The sequence below is a fragment of the Miscanthus floridulus genome, chromosome 6, assembly GCF_019320115.1.
Source record: "Miscanthus floridulus cultivar M001 chromosome 6, ASM1932011v1, whole genome shotgun sequence".
Lineage (NCBI taxonomy): Eukaryota > Viridiplantae > Streptophyta > Magnoliopsida > Poales > Poaceae > Miscanthus > Miscanthus floridulus.
In genome coordinates, this window is record NC_089585.1 from 31686702 (window position 1) to 31701140 (window position 14439).

Here is a 14439-nt window from a genome sequence, read left to right on the forward strand (position 1 = left end):
TTACATGGAATGCCAGCAAGGGAGAGAGGGGAGGTAACGCCAACATATCAAGATATAAGGGTGACCATATCCATCTATAGCTCCTACCAAACACAATCTGTATTAGGCCAGGTCCATTTAGTACAGGCAACCAAATAAGTCCCGCGGGCCTGGGACAGGTCCGCGGGCCGAGCCAGCCTCGGCCACGCTTTCAAACACGCAAGAGAAGAGACCGGACTAGAATACGGAGGCCTCGCCGGCGTGGGCTGGACCTCGGACTTGACCTGGTATCGGAATACGGGGTTCACACGTGCGGCGTGGACGTGTGGTGATTCGTTATGGGCTAACGGCCCAGCCAGTGGGCCTGACCTTGTTGCCTCGGCCCATGGAGCATGGCATGGGCGAGACGGCAGAATGGCAACGCAAGCCCAGAAGCCCAAATTAGGGTTTCCTGATTCCTCTGTTTCCAGCAGTCCTGCTCTCTCCCTCGCTCTGCCGTCCGCCTCGCTCCACCACCGGCGGCCGCGCGCACCGCTGGCGTAGGGGCACAGCCGCACAGGAAGCCCCCGGCCCCGTTGACTGAAGCCTCCTCTCGTCGAGTAGGCGTCTACCTCTCTTTCCCCTGAGGTACTAGATTCGCGTTCGCGTGGAGTGTGATTTTTTTCTCTGTTGTTGCCAATTATTACTGTAGTAATTACATAGCTACGCCTTTTTCTTGCACTTCACTGTTGCAGGAGCTTCTGTTTTCTGCTATTATTGAGAGCAACCAAGTCCAATTCATCTTTTTAGAAAACACCAAGTCCAATTCAATTTTCTTTGATGCTTGGTTCCTGCTAATCTAATCCATCCATTCTTGGTTCGATTAGGTTCTCGTTCTTCAGTACGTGATATCAATCCACTGAGGCGGTGGGTGCAGCTATTCCCAAATTATATCGGGGGTTTCAGCAGAACCACGTCAATTGCGCCCGTGCGGGTGAGGGATCGTAAGAGCCTGGACTCGTGGTAGAGATGGTGAAGGCAGCAGCAAGGGTCCGGTAATATCGACATTCCCTTGTTTCCTTTGCGTTATTGTGGTGGTATGATTGGTGTGAATGGGGACGCCTCGAGTGCTCAGTATTCTAAATAAACTGGAGTAGTTATATCAATTCATTGTTTTCCCTGCATTTTACTACTTTTTTTCTGTCCATTTAATTCAATGTGAGTAGGAGTATCACTTAGCTTGTGCATATCTTCCTCTTATCATAAAGCTTAACAAGTTTAGCTAGCCTGCTTGCTACAAATTGAGTTACAGTATACTTTCGACAGTGCACCTTGTCTACTTGTATGCTGTGTTCTTTGGCATCTGAACTTTGCGTGAACTGCTGCAGCTATGAGCCTGGACCGGCTTTTGAGGAGGTCAAAGAAGAAGCCATGCTTGACATGTCACCAACAGACTCGACAGAGTTTTGGTTAATTCAGTGGCCTAAAGACCAGGTAACATCGATCTTTTGCACCCTAGTAGTGTTCTTATAACGTGCTGCAATCTTGGCTGTTTGATATCTTAGTGTTTCTTTGTGACGATGCAGTTAGATGTTTTGGATTTTCATGGCAAAGAGCTTTCTCTCAAGCTGCATAGTGATGGAAACTTGGGCAGCTTGGAAAGTTCCTCAGGTAACGATATGGACTGTTTTGAAGTTGCTTTGACTTGATTACATGGTTTAGTTGCATTTCAGCTTTCTGGTTACCCATACTACGCTTTGGGTACCATTCACTACAACTTTGGTCAGATTGGTTTCCCTGAGCATCATCTATATCCTATACTAGAGACATCAATGGAACCGATTGCATTTCCATGCCAAAGATCGTGTCTTGATCTCTTTTTTTTTATATATTAATTAGTGTTCCATAACCTAAACCGCTGGAATTTTAGTTTGTAGTGAAACTATTCTTCTACCAATTTCCTTGTATAATCCTTACGTCATTATGTGATGAAACTATTATTTATGGGTTCTTCAAAATATAAATTGAAACCAAGAGGGTACGACTTACAGTCTTTTATGTGAATAAGGCAGTGCTCATCATCAATATTTAAAAGTGTGATCATTGAAATGAAATTTCCTTGTCAGCTTTATCATGGACTCATGTCTCATAGCACCGCATTACTAAGTAGTGTTACTGCAGTCAGTTGTCATGTGGAAAACATCATTGTCCAATTGTTGTGTCAAATAACTATTGAAATTTTTTTCACAAAGAAATATCAGCTGCTGCTAATGCACTTATTTTGCCAGGGAAATATTATGAGCTTGTGAGCTTTGCAGCTCAGAAACCAGATGCAACTGTCTTCCTGCCTTCAGGGTCAGAAACAAAACCTGGTATGATGAAATACCAACTAATTCCTTTGATTGTGTGATATTTTCACAGATGCTTTTGCCTCTTCCATTAGATAAAAATGTTATTAAAATGGTGCTGCATATCTTTATTTTTGGTTTCTTGGGTTAGTTTTACAGGCCATATGGCACTGCATTTGATGGCTTGCTCTCCATGTTTGTTTCTTGCCATTGGCTGAAGCATCAATTACTGTTTCGTGTATATTGTTAATATAGTGACTTTTCTGTTACAATAAAAAAAATATACTATGTAAAGTCATATTGAGTTTTGGAAATATTTTTTTTGTCCGCCGTGTTACCATGGTAGTGCACTAGTGCTACTTGTTAGTTTGGGTGGTTTTGATCTTTAAGGAACATACTGAAATAGGAAGAGGAGAAGCAGGGCATGATTCCCATCTTTGAAAGATTATTATCTCAAATTGTCTACTTGCAGATAAGGCACACTTATAGTTCTCTGTTTATTGAAGGATAGCAACTGAGACTCAGTAATATCTTGGGATATGTTGTTGAATATAACAGTCGAAGTGTGGAAGTTGGATCATATGCCTGCCAACTGATGAGAATATGTCAACCTTTTTTGTTGTAATTCTGATGAATCAGTGCTATTCCACATGGCATATAGTTTCGACCTGATCATGAAAACAACTGGCATAGAAGCTATCAGTGGCAGATCTATGTATAACCTGTGGGGCCACCTGGCCCCACATGTTTTGCCAAAATACATTTAACCTCCTTCATAAAACCTGCAATTTATATATATGTTAATTGTGTAATTCTTGCATTAATTGACTTAAAATCAACTAACTTGGGCCCACTGTTTTTGAATTCTGGATCCGCCACTGCTATCATTTGATCATGTAAAACATGGAAATTAGTCTAAATCAATATTCTCTTTCTTAAGTTGGTGTGTGACATCTGGAGTAAATATAATTATTATGTTTAATATTTTTTTAATGAAGCCCATAAAGAAAACAAAGCTAAAGATAAACATACTCTGCTTAAGAATCATAATGGTTTTTGGCACTAGAGGTAAATACCCATCACCTTCTTGTGTTAGAGGCACTATTTTGGCTTTTCTAACCTGTTATTCATGTTGCATGCTCTTTTTTATGCAAATATTTTTCACACTGACAAACAAATGAAATACAGTGGGGAAGATTTCAAGGCGAGTCTCCTTAGTTCATTATCCTAAACCTGAGGAATTGGCTAAACCAAGTTTTGGGAGTCTTACTCCTAGCAGTAAGAAATCTGCAGGTAATTCTTTCTTAACATATGTTTTCTTCGCTGATCGCACTTTTCTACTGCTAGCCAAGTTAGGCAGCATATGGCGTTGCAGATATTCATGGCTGGCAGTTTAATCTTGTTACCACTTGGTTTTCTGTTGAAGTTCTTATTATCATAACTGATCAACAAAGGAAAAGACAAGTCTGGTCCAACTGTATTATCATCTCTGTTGGAAACCGTTAGGCATACTACCTTCTTGATTTATGTTTTCAGTGCTAGTTAAAAAAAAAACTGCTCTTTTATCCTAAGAAAAGTAGAGGAGTATGGACATTGGCCAAAAATGTCCATAAAATTTAGTAACCTTTTCTGGCGCACAATATTTTGATGATATACTCTTATCCATTTGAGTTTACTGATAACCGATGCCTCCTTCCTGTAACTTACATCAGTCAAAAGAAATGCAGCCAGTTCTCTTGCATGCCATTCTTCTTCTTTTCTTCTTTTTCTATAAGGGACATCTTTGTTGAACTGTGGTTGCCCGTGTTCCCACTTTCACAGGTTCTAAGAAGACCATGTCTCGGTTCACTAGTGCATTAAAGAACCGCAGTAGCCAAGGTTCGGCGCTTTCACTGGGACAAAGGAGCGCAGAACCGACACCCAAACACAAGGGGAAGAGAAAGGATGAAAGCAGCCTGGGGCACTCAAATGTATCAGGCAAGGCCTCACAAGGATCTCAAGCTGGAGGCGCGGGGAGCAACATGGCCTCAGAGATGCCACAATCGCCTTCAGAAAAATCACAGAAGAAGAGGAAGAAGGTTAAGATCGTGGAATAGTACTGTAGTAGTGTCACCTTGGCAAGAGATCAATTTCCCTTGAACTATCAGTAGTTGAGGAGCTGTGCTGGAAATTCACGTTCAAGTTTCTTCATGCATTTCTGGTTTCAATTTTATCCATGCAGAATGTTTTGCTGGAGTGTCAGGTGTTGTTTGCCGGATCGGATGATACGATACCTGGGAGCAGCCTGTTGCATTTTGTTTTTGGTATCTGAAAGGCTATGTATGTTGGGTTGTTCCTGTTGGTGTGCTGAGCTGAAATCAGAGCCCTAGCAGCTGCTATATAGTGTTATTGCTGCTTGAGCATCTGAAAGCCTCTTTTAGTTGCTTGCTCTCGTTAAGCATAATCTAACCTGAGCATCATGCCCCTGCTAAACTCGTTAATAAATTCCTAAATGCTCGATCGTCTTGTACTTTCAAATTGGTAACAATTCTGTTGACAACCGTTACAGCATTACAGTAGTCAATTAGTTCAGGCCCTGTTTAGTTCCACTTCATTTTGTCAAATTTTTCAAGATTTTCCATCACATCGAATCTTTGGACGCATGCATGAAACATTAAATATAAATAAAAAATAAAACTAATTACACAGTTTAAACGAAATCTACGAGACGAATCTTTTAAGCCTAATTAAATTATGATTGGACACTAATTGCCAAATAACAACGAAAACGCTACAGTTGCATTTTGCAAAAAATTTCGCATCTAAACTGGGCCTGAGTGATCATACAGCAGGGTATCCTGAAATGCTACACTGCCTAAAACGGCAAAAATTCTTCATGCTATAGTTACAAGTACAGCATGACACTGTGGACGCCTCGTGTAGATGTTGAGAGATCAATGGTGCCCGATTACTCTTCGAGTTCGTGGTAGAACCTCGTGTGCACAGGATACTGGCTGCGATCTTCGCTCGACCGGCACACGATGAGCTGAGCCTCTGCCGATGCCTTCCGCATCCCCGACACCCAGCCTTGGATGACGTGCTCATCTACCGGAGCTCCTCCCTCTTCTCCCACCGTGACCAGCACCAGCTGCTCCAGGGCAGGGGCCCTCTTCAGGAGGAAGGCCAGCAGCTGCAGCTGGAACCTCGTCCCTCGGAAATTCACCAGTTTGATGAAGCTCAGGTGGTCAAGGACGAAGTCGAAGTGTTGAATCATCATTCTTGAGTCGTCGACGGGGACGATCGCGTAGCCGGGAATCATCATTCTTGAGTCGTTGACGACCTCGCCGGCCAGTGCTGCCGCCGCGTCGCTTGCATCGGTAGTGTGGCTGGGGAGCTGCGGGTTTCAGAAAGTAATGTCCCGTTCAGAAATAGTACTGTATTTGCTTGCACTGTTGCACGTGGAAGTTGGAGGATGGGCAGCAGGAAAAGGCAGAGCTTTACGCTGACGAACAAGCGGTCCAGGAGTGGAAACGGGTTGATCTGGAAGAAAGAGGCGAAGCTCTGGAGGTCGTCGTCTTCACCTTCCGAGGACAGCAGCAGCTGCAGCTCTTGTATGTTCGTCATATCAATGTCCACGCACTCATCGTAACCTAGCTGTGCCCACAAATGCTGATCCGCGAGTAAAATTAGTGGTTAGTAAATTTCATGGCATTTCCATAATTTAAATTTCATACCAGCAAGCCGACGGAACAGAGTGTCAGAGCCCGGGCATGAGCGACGCAGCTCAAGAAGTTGGAGTAGGCGTACTCGCGATCCTGGTACGCGTTCACGTCGTCGTCGAAGCCGATGTGAGAAAGGTACGCCTGCCGCAGAGCCGGCGTGGAGCCCAGGTCGACGGCAGAAGAGAGGTCGTCGTAGTCGCTCGAGTAGACTGTGTCGCCGTGGAAGGCGAACGACTCGAGCGCGGGCGCGTTGACCCGGAGCTCCCGCACGGCCGGGCAGCGCACGATCTCCAGGACCCGCAGCGTCCCGCTGGCGATCCTAACTGATTTCAGCAGGTTGCAGCTGCTCAGGCTGAGGAACTCCAGCGCGCGGCAACTGGACACGACACCGCGAACCGCCTCGCCTGTGACGTCGGCGTGACTGAGGGAGAGCGATCGGAGACCCGCGAGCCCGGCCGCGCCGGCCGGGACGGTGCGGAGGCTGAACCCGCCGAGAGCGAGGCGCGCCAGCGAGTTCGTGGCCACGAACAGGTCTCCAAGGAGCTCCACGAACGCCGCGCTTTCGTCAACGGCGCCCCGTTTTGTAGGCGGCGGCCTCAGGTCCACTTCCACCTCCCTGGCGCCCCTCGCCACGGCGGACGCGACCCAAGCGCCGACGTCCCGCTCGAACGCGGCGGCGCCCGTGCCCGGCACCGGCGACGTAAGCGCCACGCGGAACACGTCGAGCGCCGCACAGCGCTCGGCGTGGAACCGGAGACAGCAGCTCACCGTGGCGGCCGCGGCCCGCGCCTGGCCGCGTCCGAAGTCGCGGTCGGTGAAGTCGAGGACCCGGGAGGAGGCGAGCGCGCGGAGCCACGTGCGCGCCCAGCGCCGCGAGAGGGCGCTGGTGCGCGCGGCGTGCTTGAGTGGGAGGCCGCGGAGGATGGAGTGGAGGATGTCGTCGGGGAGCCTGCTCAGCCGGTCCTCCCCCTCAGGTTCCTGTACCTCGATGGCTCCACGCTTGCTCCGGTGGCGCGATTGCATCTCCATGTCAAGCGGGGGTGCGATGCCAGTGCGGGATCACTTTGGTTCAGACATGTTGGGTGCTTTCACAAAACCTTTATACTACTCGGCAGCAGTATTAGGTAGTAGTACTAGCAGCTTACATCGCAAGATTGGGTAAAAGACAGAGCAGGGGCACAAAACTTGAGTGAGTGACAACGACCTGAGACGCATCACCATGGCCCTGTTTGGATTCATGGGTTAGAGCTAGTTTAGGTTAGTTGGAGCTCAACTAGCCCTAAAGTAGTCAAATAGGAGGGCTAGAGTGGGTTATTTGCAACTAGCCCACCCTAAAAAACTATCCCCCAAAGAGGTGATTATTTGGGCTAGTTGGGGCTATTTGAGGTGGGGTCCACTGTTTTCTCTCTACTTTCACCTACACCAATGATTTGGAAAGCACATTTATTATCATTTTAACCCTTGTATCCAAACATCTCTTAGGCTAAAGTTAGTTCAGGGCTAATCCTGAGCTAAAAATTAACTCTAACCTCTAGCTATGCTAGAGTATCAAACATGGCTCATGTTGGAGTGTCGTTGGCGCGCCTGCTTGCTACACAAGGAGGCGTGCTACGCAACCGGTCAAACATAGGTTCAGACTACTTGTCCAAGCCGGTTAACAATTAGTACATAAAAAAATAGCTAGGGTGAAATGAAATCGAATAATAGCAGAGGATAAATATAGCACGTGTTTAGTTTCTATCCTAACTTCCAAAAAAGTGTTACAGTAGCTATCACATCGAATCTTACGATACATGCATGGAGCATTAAATGTAGACGAAAAAAAACTAATTACACAGTTTGGTTGGAAATTGCGAGACCAACGTTTTGAGCCTAATTAGTCCATGATTGAACACTATTTGTCAAATAAAAACAAAAATGCTGAAGTAGCCCAAAATCTAAAATTCATCCAACTAAACACCCTGACCATTAACTTTTTTTATAATATAAAATTATATTATCGTTTGCCAGTCAAATCACATCATCACACATGCAGTTTTAATATATTTCTATTGATATACTTTGAGGGGCCTGAATTTTATGTGCCAAGCTTGTATATAATTTGATTTTTTTGTCAAAGTTTATATAAGTTTGACTTTTTATATAGGAAATGATCAAGATGCCCAAGAGGGAAGTGAATTGGGCTAATTCTAAATTTTCTTGCAATAATCAAATTCTACGGTTAGCACAATTAACCCCTCGTGCCTAGAAAAGTGTTTCTATTAATCTAACGCACAAAAAACTTGCAACCTATGTTCCAAACTTACTCTAGTATGGCAATTCTATGAATGTAAAAACAAGTATTGAATTGCTCAATGTAAATGTTCAAAGTAAATAGAGAGAGAAACGTGGCGATATTTTACCGAGGTATCAGAGAGTCGCCACTCCCCACTAGTCCTCGTTGGAGCACCCGCGCAAGGGTGTAGCTCCCCCTTGATTCACGCAAGGATCAAGTGCTCTCTACGGGTTGATTCTTCGACACTCAGTCGCAGCGAATCACCCAAAACCGCTCATAACTTGAGTTGGGTCACCCACAAGCTCCGCCGGGTGATTACCAAGCTCCCAATCACCACCAAGCCGTCTAGGTGATGACGATCACCTAGAGTAACAAGCACGAACTCTCACTTGACCACTTGAAGCCTAATGAGAACGGTGGATGCACACTTTGCTGCTCTTGATTCACTAATGAGGCTACTCTCTTGGATTTACGAATCTTAATCACCTCACTAGGACCTTGCTCTTCTTGGCACTCACAAACGCGTTTCTCAGCTGTTGGAATGAGCAAAAGTAACTCCACACACGAATAGAGCTTCTATTTATAAGGCAGCCTGAAAAACGAACCGTTATGAGCTTCTGCGGGGTAATCGAACGCTCTGGTCATGTTGACCGGACGCTCCGGTCAGTTCAACCCGCACACCAGTGTTAAAGTGTTGACCGGATGCTGGCAGGGTCCGATCACCACTGACCGGACGCGTCCGGTCGCATTAAACCCTCACTAGAATCTTACTATATTCGACCGGACGCTGAACCCCCAGGGTCCGATCAGTACTGACCGGACGCGTCCGATCGTAGAATCCCTTCTCTGGAACCTTACTGGAGTTGACCGGATGCTGCCTCTCAGCGTCCGGTCACTTGACCACTCCAGCATCCGGTCACACCGAACGCAATCACCTTGGTCAAATGAACTGACCGGATCCTGCGGCCAGCGTCCGGTCGCACCGGAGCCAGCGTCCGGTCAGCATTTGACCCTCCATTCACTTCCAACTCTCGATCATATGTGAATGAAATTTGCTCCATTGGATCTTAGGCATATGTAGGAGCTATCTAGTGCTAGTTTTAACAAGTGTGCACCACACCTAACTCACTAGACTCACCTAGGTCAAGCTACCCATCCATACCCCCCTTAATAGTACGGCCAAAGGAAAAACAAAGTCCTAAACTACTCTGAGTGTCTCTCCAACTCCAATCGACACTTAGAACTAGTCATCCTTAACCTTGTTGTCCATCCTTTGAAAACTGAAACGATTTCCATCGTAGGGGCATGACCACCTCGATTGCCTAATTGATCCCCATTACCATGACCTAACTTAATTGCCTCTGCAAAACACACGTTAGTCATAGTAATCTTATATTGTCATTAATCACCGAAATCTAACTAGGGGCCTAGATGCTTTCAATCTCCCCCTTTTTGGTGATTGATGACAATACTACCTCGAGTATGTGGAAGAGTGAGGTTTTTGACATGCTTGGTTCATATAAGCTTTTGTCAATAAGAACAAAAGAGTTAGGCAAGCTTATATGATCCAAACCAACACGATGTGCTCAAAAGATATGAAATAAGCATGAGTACAAGCAATAAAGCTCATTTGCATCGAAGTATAAACGCGGAAGCAAAGACAAATGAGCATAACACAAGTGATATGATATATAAATAATTCAAAGTAGAGAGCACACATGTCATATATCACAATCACGTAGATAACACTCTCACATAGATATAATAGTATGCATGAAAGTAAACACATGAATGCATAATAGTAATAATGTATCACACAAATAAAACTCCAAATGTATATAATAGACTAATAGCTAATTAGACTCCCCCTAAACTTTGCTCCCCCTGAGTCTACATACTCGAACCCTCTCCCCCTTTTATGTCAAACACCAAAACCTAAGGGTCGGTCAGTGGGGCTGCAGCGGACGAGCTAGGCCCTGAGGTACGAGGAGCAAGCTGAAACTAGGCGCCATCATCATCTGACCCTGAACTCTGTACTAACTGGCCCTCTGTGGCTGGAAGCGTCGCTAAAGTGGTCTGGGTCTAAGCTAGGGTAGGTGCTGCTTGTGATGCTGTTGATACGTCTGTCGTAGGATCTAAAGATGCGACAGAAGATGGAAGCCTCTGAGTAGTCATGACGACTAGAGTAGCTGTAGAAGGACTGGCAGCATGCATATGTGGCGGTGTAGGCATGCCTGTCAACTCGCTGAAAGATGCTCCAAGACTCCTGGAGACTGACGTGTCAGGCACAAATAGCGACGGTGACTGATCCGGTGTGAAGCCCGTCTGATATGGTGTGAAACGCGGGGCTACCACTAGGACACCTATACTATGGGAGAGGCAAACGGAGTTGGAGGCTGTCCCTGACTCTGAAGCCCACTAGGCTATACTGCTAGAGTCGTCGTAGTGGTGGCAGGCTGAGCAAGCTGGGGTGAAGGCTGTGACTGTGGAGCCCTAAGTTCTGTTACTATATGCTGCATGAATCCCATAAGCTGCTGCTACATGAGTAACTGCTGCTGATTCATCTGCTGCTGCTGCTGCTAGAGGACCTGCTGCTGGCGCTGTAACTCATCCTGACAAGCCTAAAACTATGCAAAGTTAGCAGCGGTCTCCTAAGCCTGTCGTGCCTAATCCTACTGCACCCGCTCAAGAATAGCAATCAAAGCGAGGTCCATCTGCGGTGCAGGTGGAGCTGAGCTGGAACTACCGGCCTCTGCATCGTGTCTGTGTGGAGGCATCTAAGGAATAGGCAGGTAGTCATCATCTGAACTGTCACTCGACTCGCTCACCTCCTGATGTGCCTCAAGCTGCTCCTCCTTAGTAGCGGCTATGCCTCTGATAATCTCGTCCTGCTGAGCTATGGACTCTGGTACATCTGGACGACGGCTAGGCTGAGTGGGTGCCTATGGTGTGCTGTGCCTGATCCTCTGTGCCATGTTATAAGCTGGAAACTCTGTGGTGGCACCTCTATACTCTGCAACCATCTCAGGTGTCCTAACTTGCACAATCTTGAGCATAAGGAATGTGATCCAATGTGCATAAGGAAGCTACCTGCGACCCTTGAAACCCTTAACTATAGTATCCTCCATCTCTGATAGAAGGAGGTCCCAAATGTCGAACACGGTCTGTTGCATCAGGGCATTGAGGAGCCAAAGCTGGAGGCAAGTCAAGCCCTCTCTGTATCCCAACCTGGGAAGTAGTGTCCTCCTAATGATAGCCTGCAGCACTCGAGCTATAGGAGTAAGGTCACTGGGGTTCCTCCTCGACCCCTCACCAAAGGGCTCCTTGAAGCAATGTCGCACAAGATCAGTAGGGGGCACCAAACCACCATGAGGATGCCTGGGAGGCTCTTGTTGTCTATAACATACCTCATGTAACCTGACAGGCTGCTCCTATAGCCTCAGTATCTCCCTGGCCCTAAAACTCATCATCCTATAGTCTCTGCCTCTGAATGCAAAGTGTATGAAGTTATGCTGCGGGTCAATGTAGAGCGAAGCATAAAATTGTTGAACCCAAGATGGTACATACAATCCTGTCCGGCCAATCAGATCTATCAGCCCCAACAAATATGATAAGTAGGGGTGGATATGCTCTCCGGCTGCTGCCACAATAGCCTCAATACTGCAGACTCTCTGAGATCGGAAGACTGTCCCACTATTCAGATATGCATTGTAGAAGTCTTCCTGGAGCGTTGTATAGAAACCTTCTACTGCCCTCTCATCCCTCCTTGGAGGAAACCACACCTCAAACTCTACAAACCTCAGCTACCGGACCTGCTTGGCCGTGGCGACCCTCAAGTCAAGGTGGGTCACTGGAGGCAAACCCTGTGGACGAGGTGGTGGATGAGACCCCCTCCGCTGTGTCGGCGGCCTCAGTGACACTAGAACCTAGGTATGACCAGAGCGGCGTAGCAGTGGCTGGGGTGCCTGCTCGATCTCCTTGGCCTACTAGCCCTCCTCACCCTCCTAAGGCTGCTGTGACTGCTGTCCCTCCTGTGTCTCCTGAGCTGGCTGAGGCTCTGCTGGTGGGGGCTGCTGCTGTGACTGATGTAGACTAGGCTCGATCTTTCAATAGGTATGATAGCGTCGATTGGTGGAGACTCGACATTTACGATCTAGGCTTCGAACCAAGACTAATTCAGACCCCCATAACCGTTACACCACTGCTCCATTGGTTATCAACCACGCGAACGTGATTGACCTCGCCGAGAAGGCTTTCCTGTAAGCGAATCGAGAACACAAGCAAGAACGAGATAAACGCAATCTAAAATTGCAAATAAATATGAGGCTTATGATAATGAGAAAGAGTTCAAGCCTTTATTCGAAAGGACTAATCGCCACAGGCGAACAAGATTAAGAACTGGGGCTCTGGTTCACAGCAAGCGGCCTTGGCGGCGACAGTTGCAGCAAAATAATGTATGTTTCACGAGGAAATCAAGAACTAAACAAAACCCAAACCCTAAGGAGAGTGACGGCTGGTATTTATAGAGTCTTGGGCGTCACCCCCTGGACGCGCCCCCTAATAGGCCTAAACACAATACACGGTCCAACGGACCAAAAGACGGTGTCGCAGCACCCTGGCAGATTCTGGATGCTAACTTGTTTCAACAATTCCTGTTGATTTTGAAGGTATTTTGATGTGAAACCACTTGAATTGGCTTCCTTATCAAATTAGCTTTCCAACCATATGTGGATCATCAAAAACGGAGTCCAGATGTGTCCTGGGTGACCAGTTTAAGGTAGACTAGTCCTAGAGGCTGAGGCGGACTCGAACTTGAGTTGTTTTGGGCCTCCACCTCGGGGACTCAAACCGAATTAGCCTCGGACCTCCATCTTGACTTGGACACCCTTGCTGGCCTCCTACCTCTCCATACCATGTGCCAAACATGGTCATATGTATGGGTGTCATGTCCTCATCATCCTCCCCTTCTTGACGAAAAGCCGTCCTCGGCGTCGGTTGTGCTTGAAACTGATCCTGCACAATATAAAGGAGAACGGGGTTGTGAAAACAAAGGGAACTGAAATAATTGTGAGAAGGAACGTGACCATGTTTCCAAGTTTATAGCATGTCATCTCGTATAAAAATTTCAGCAAGCATATAGACTCCATGATCCGAATGCACACGATGTATGTCAACACTATCCTGCAAAAGATTAGAACTAACCAAAGACAATATAGGAATAGATGATCTAGTAGACATAGGTAGTAACCAACAATGCTCCCCTTCTTGGAAATGAACTTGTTTCTTTGAGGAACATGAGAATATGTTTGTATTATTATGGCTGACCTCTAAACGATCATAATCTTGTACAACAAAAGGTGAAATCATATCACTGCAAATGTATACTCGATGTATCATATATTGTCTCTTGTTGTTATATTTGCCAATAACATGATATGCATGTTTAGAAAACCAAGGCAAATCAATATATTTAAATAGGCTCTCCTCCAAACAATCTAGGTTACACAAAACATCAAATTCAATGTAACCCAAAGTATGTAAAGAAGACAACAGTTTGAACTCATCAGTTTTAGTAGCAATATGAATAACATGTTTATTTTCAGTGCAAGTGGTTGGTTCCAAAATATATAAAACTGAAGCATCATCAACCAATTCATCTTTATCACAAGGAACATCAAGCAAATTATCATGGGACAAAGATAAATCAAGAGAGGATTTCACTAACAATTGCTCTATGATAGCATGGTGTGTGGAAGAATTTAGTACATTAAAACAATTCTCACCTTCTGTGAGTGTAGCACCATGAGCATTACCTGTGTTTTTAGCAGGAGTAATAGGTGCATTGTGAAGTGATGGTTCTGAATTTGCATATGAGGTTGTGAGCTCCTCATTTTCTTCCATGTCATCCTCTCGCTTATGTACATTATCCTTCAGAAGGTTAGTCATAGCAAGAGGAATAACAACAGACTCTTCCTCTAAATGGTACACCTCATCATATGAAGTCAAAACAGGAGGTGGATTAACAAAGGTTTCTCGCATAAGAAGTTTCATATCATTCCAAGTTTGAGGTTTATTAGAAGGATCTAAAGACTCCCACCAAGATAAAGCAGAATGTCGTAAAACACTAGCTGTATTTTTTACCTTCTTCCTTGGACAC

General features: G+C 45.9%; 2 protein-coding genes across 3 annotated transcripts; one reads left to right on the forward strand and one right to left on the reverse strand.

Moving 5' to 3' along the window:
* Positions 1 to 432: 432 nt before the first annotated feature.
* On the forward strand, positions 433 to 4640 carry LOC136458021 (mediator-associated protein 2). Its single transcript, XM_066458027.1, has 7 exons — positions 433 to 606; positions 846 to 1013; positions 1347 to 1452; positions 1545 to 1629; positions 2247 to 2330; positions 3495 to 3599; positions 4128 to 4640. Exons 2-7 carry the CDS (start codon positions 988 to 990, stop codon positions 4400 to 4402), a joined length of 681 nt encoding a protein of 226 aa, XP_066314124.1. The 5' UTR covers positions 433 to 606; positions 846 to 987; the 3' UTR covers positions 4403 to 4640.
* Positions 4641 to 4957: 317 nt separating this feature from the next.
* On the reverse strand, positions 4958 to 7057 carry LOC136458022 (putative F-box/LRR-repeat protein At4g15060). 2 transcript variants are annotated; one of them, XM_066458029.1, is made up of 3 exons: positions 6020 to 7057; positions 5787 to 5939; positions 4958 to 5679 (listed from the first exon to the last, which is right to left on the reverse strand). In XM_066458029.1, the coding sequence occupies exons 1-3, from the start codon at positions 7034 to 7036 to the stop codon at positions 5254 to 5256; spliced, it is 1596 nt and encodes a 531-aa protein (XP_066314126.1). In that variant the 5' UTR covers positions 7037 to 7057; the 3' UTR covers positions 4958 to 5253. The 2 variants fall into 2 exon arrangements, with proteins under 2 accessions (XP_066314126.1, XP_066314125.1); XM_066458028.1 differs by having other exon boundaries at positions 5787 to 5954.
* Between the last annotated feature and the right edge of the window lie 7382 nt (positions 7058 to 14439).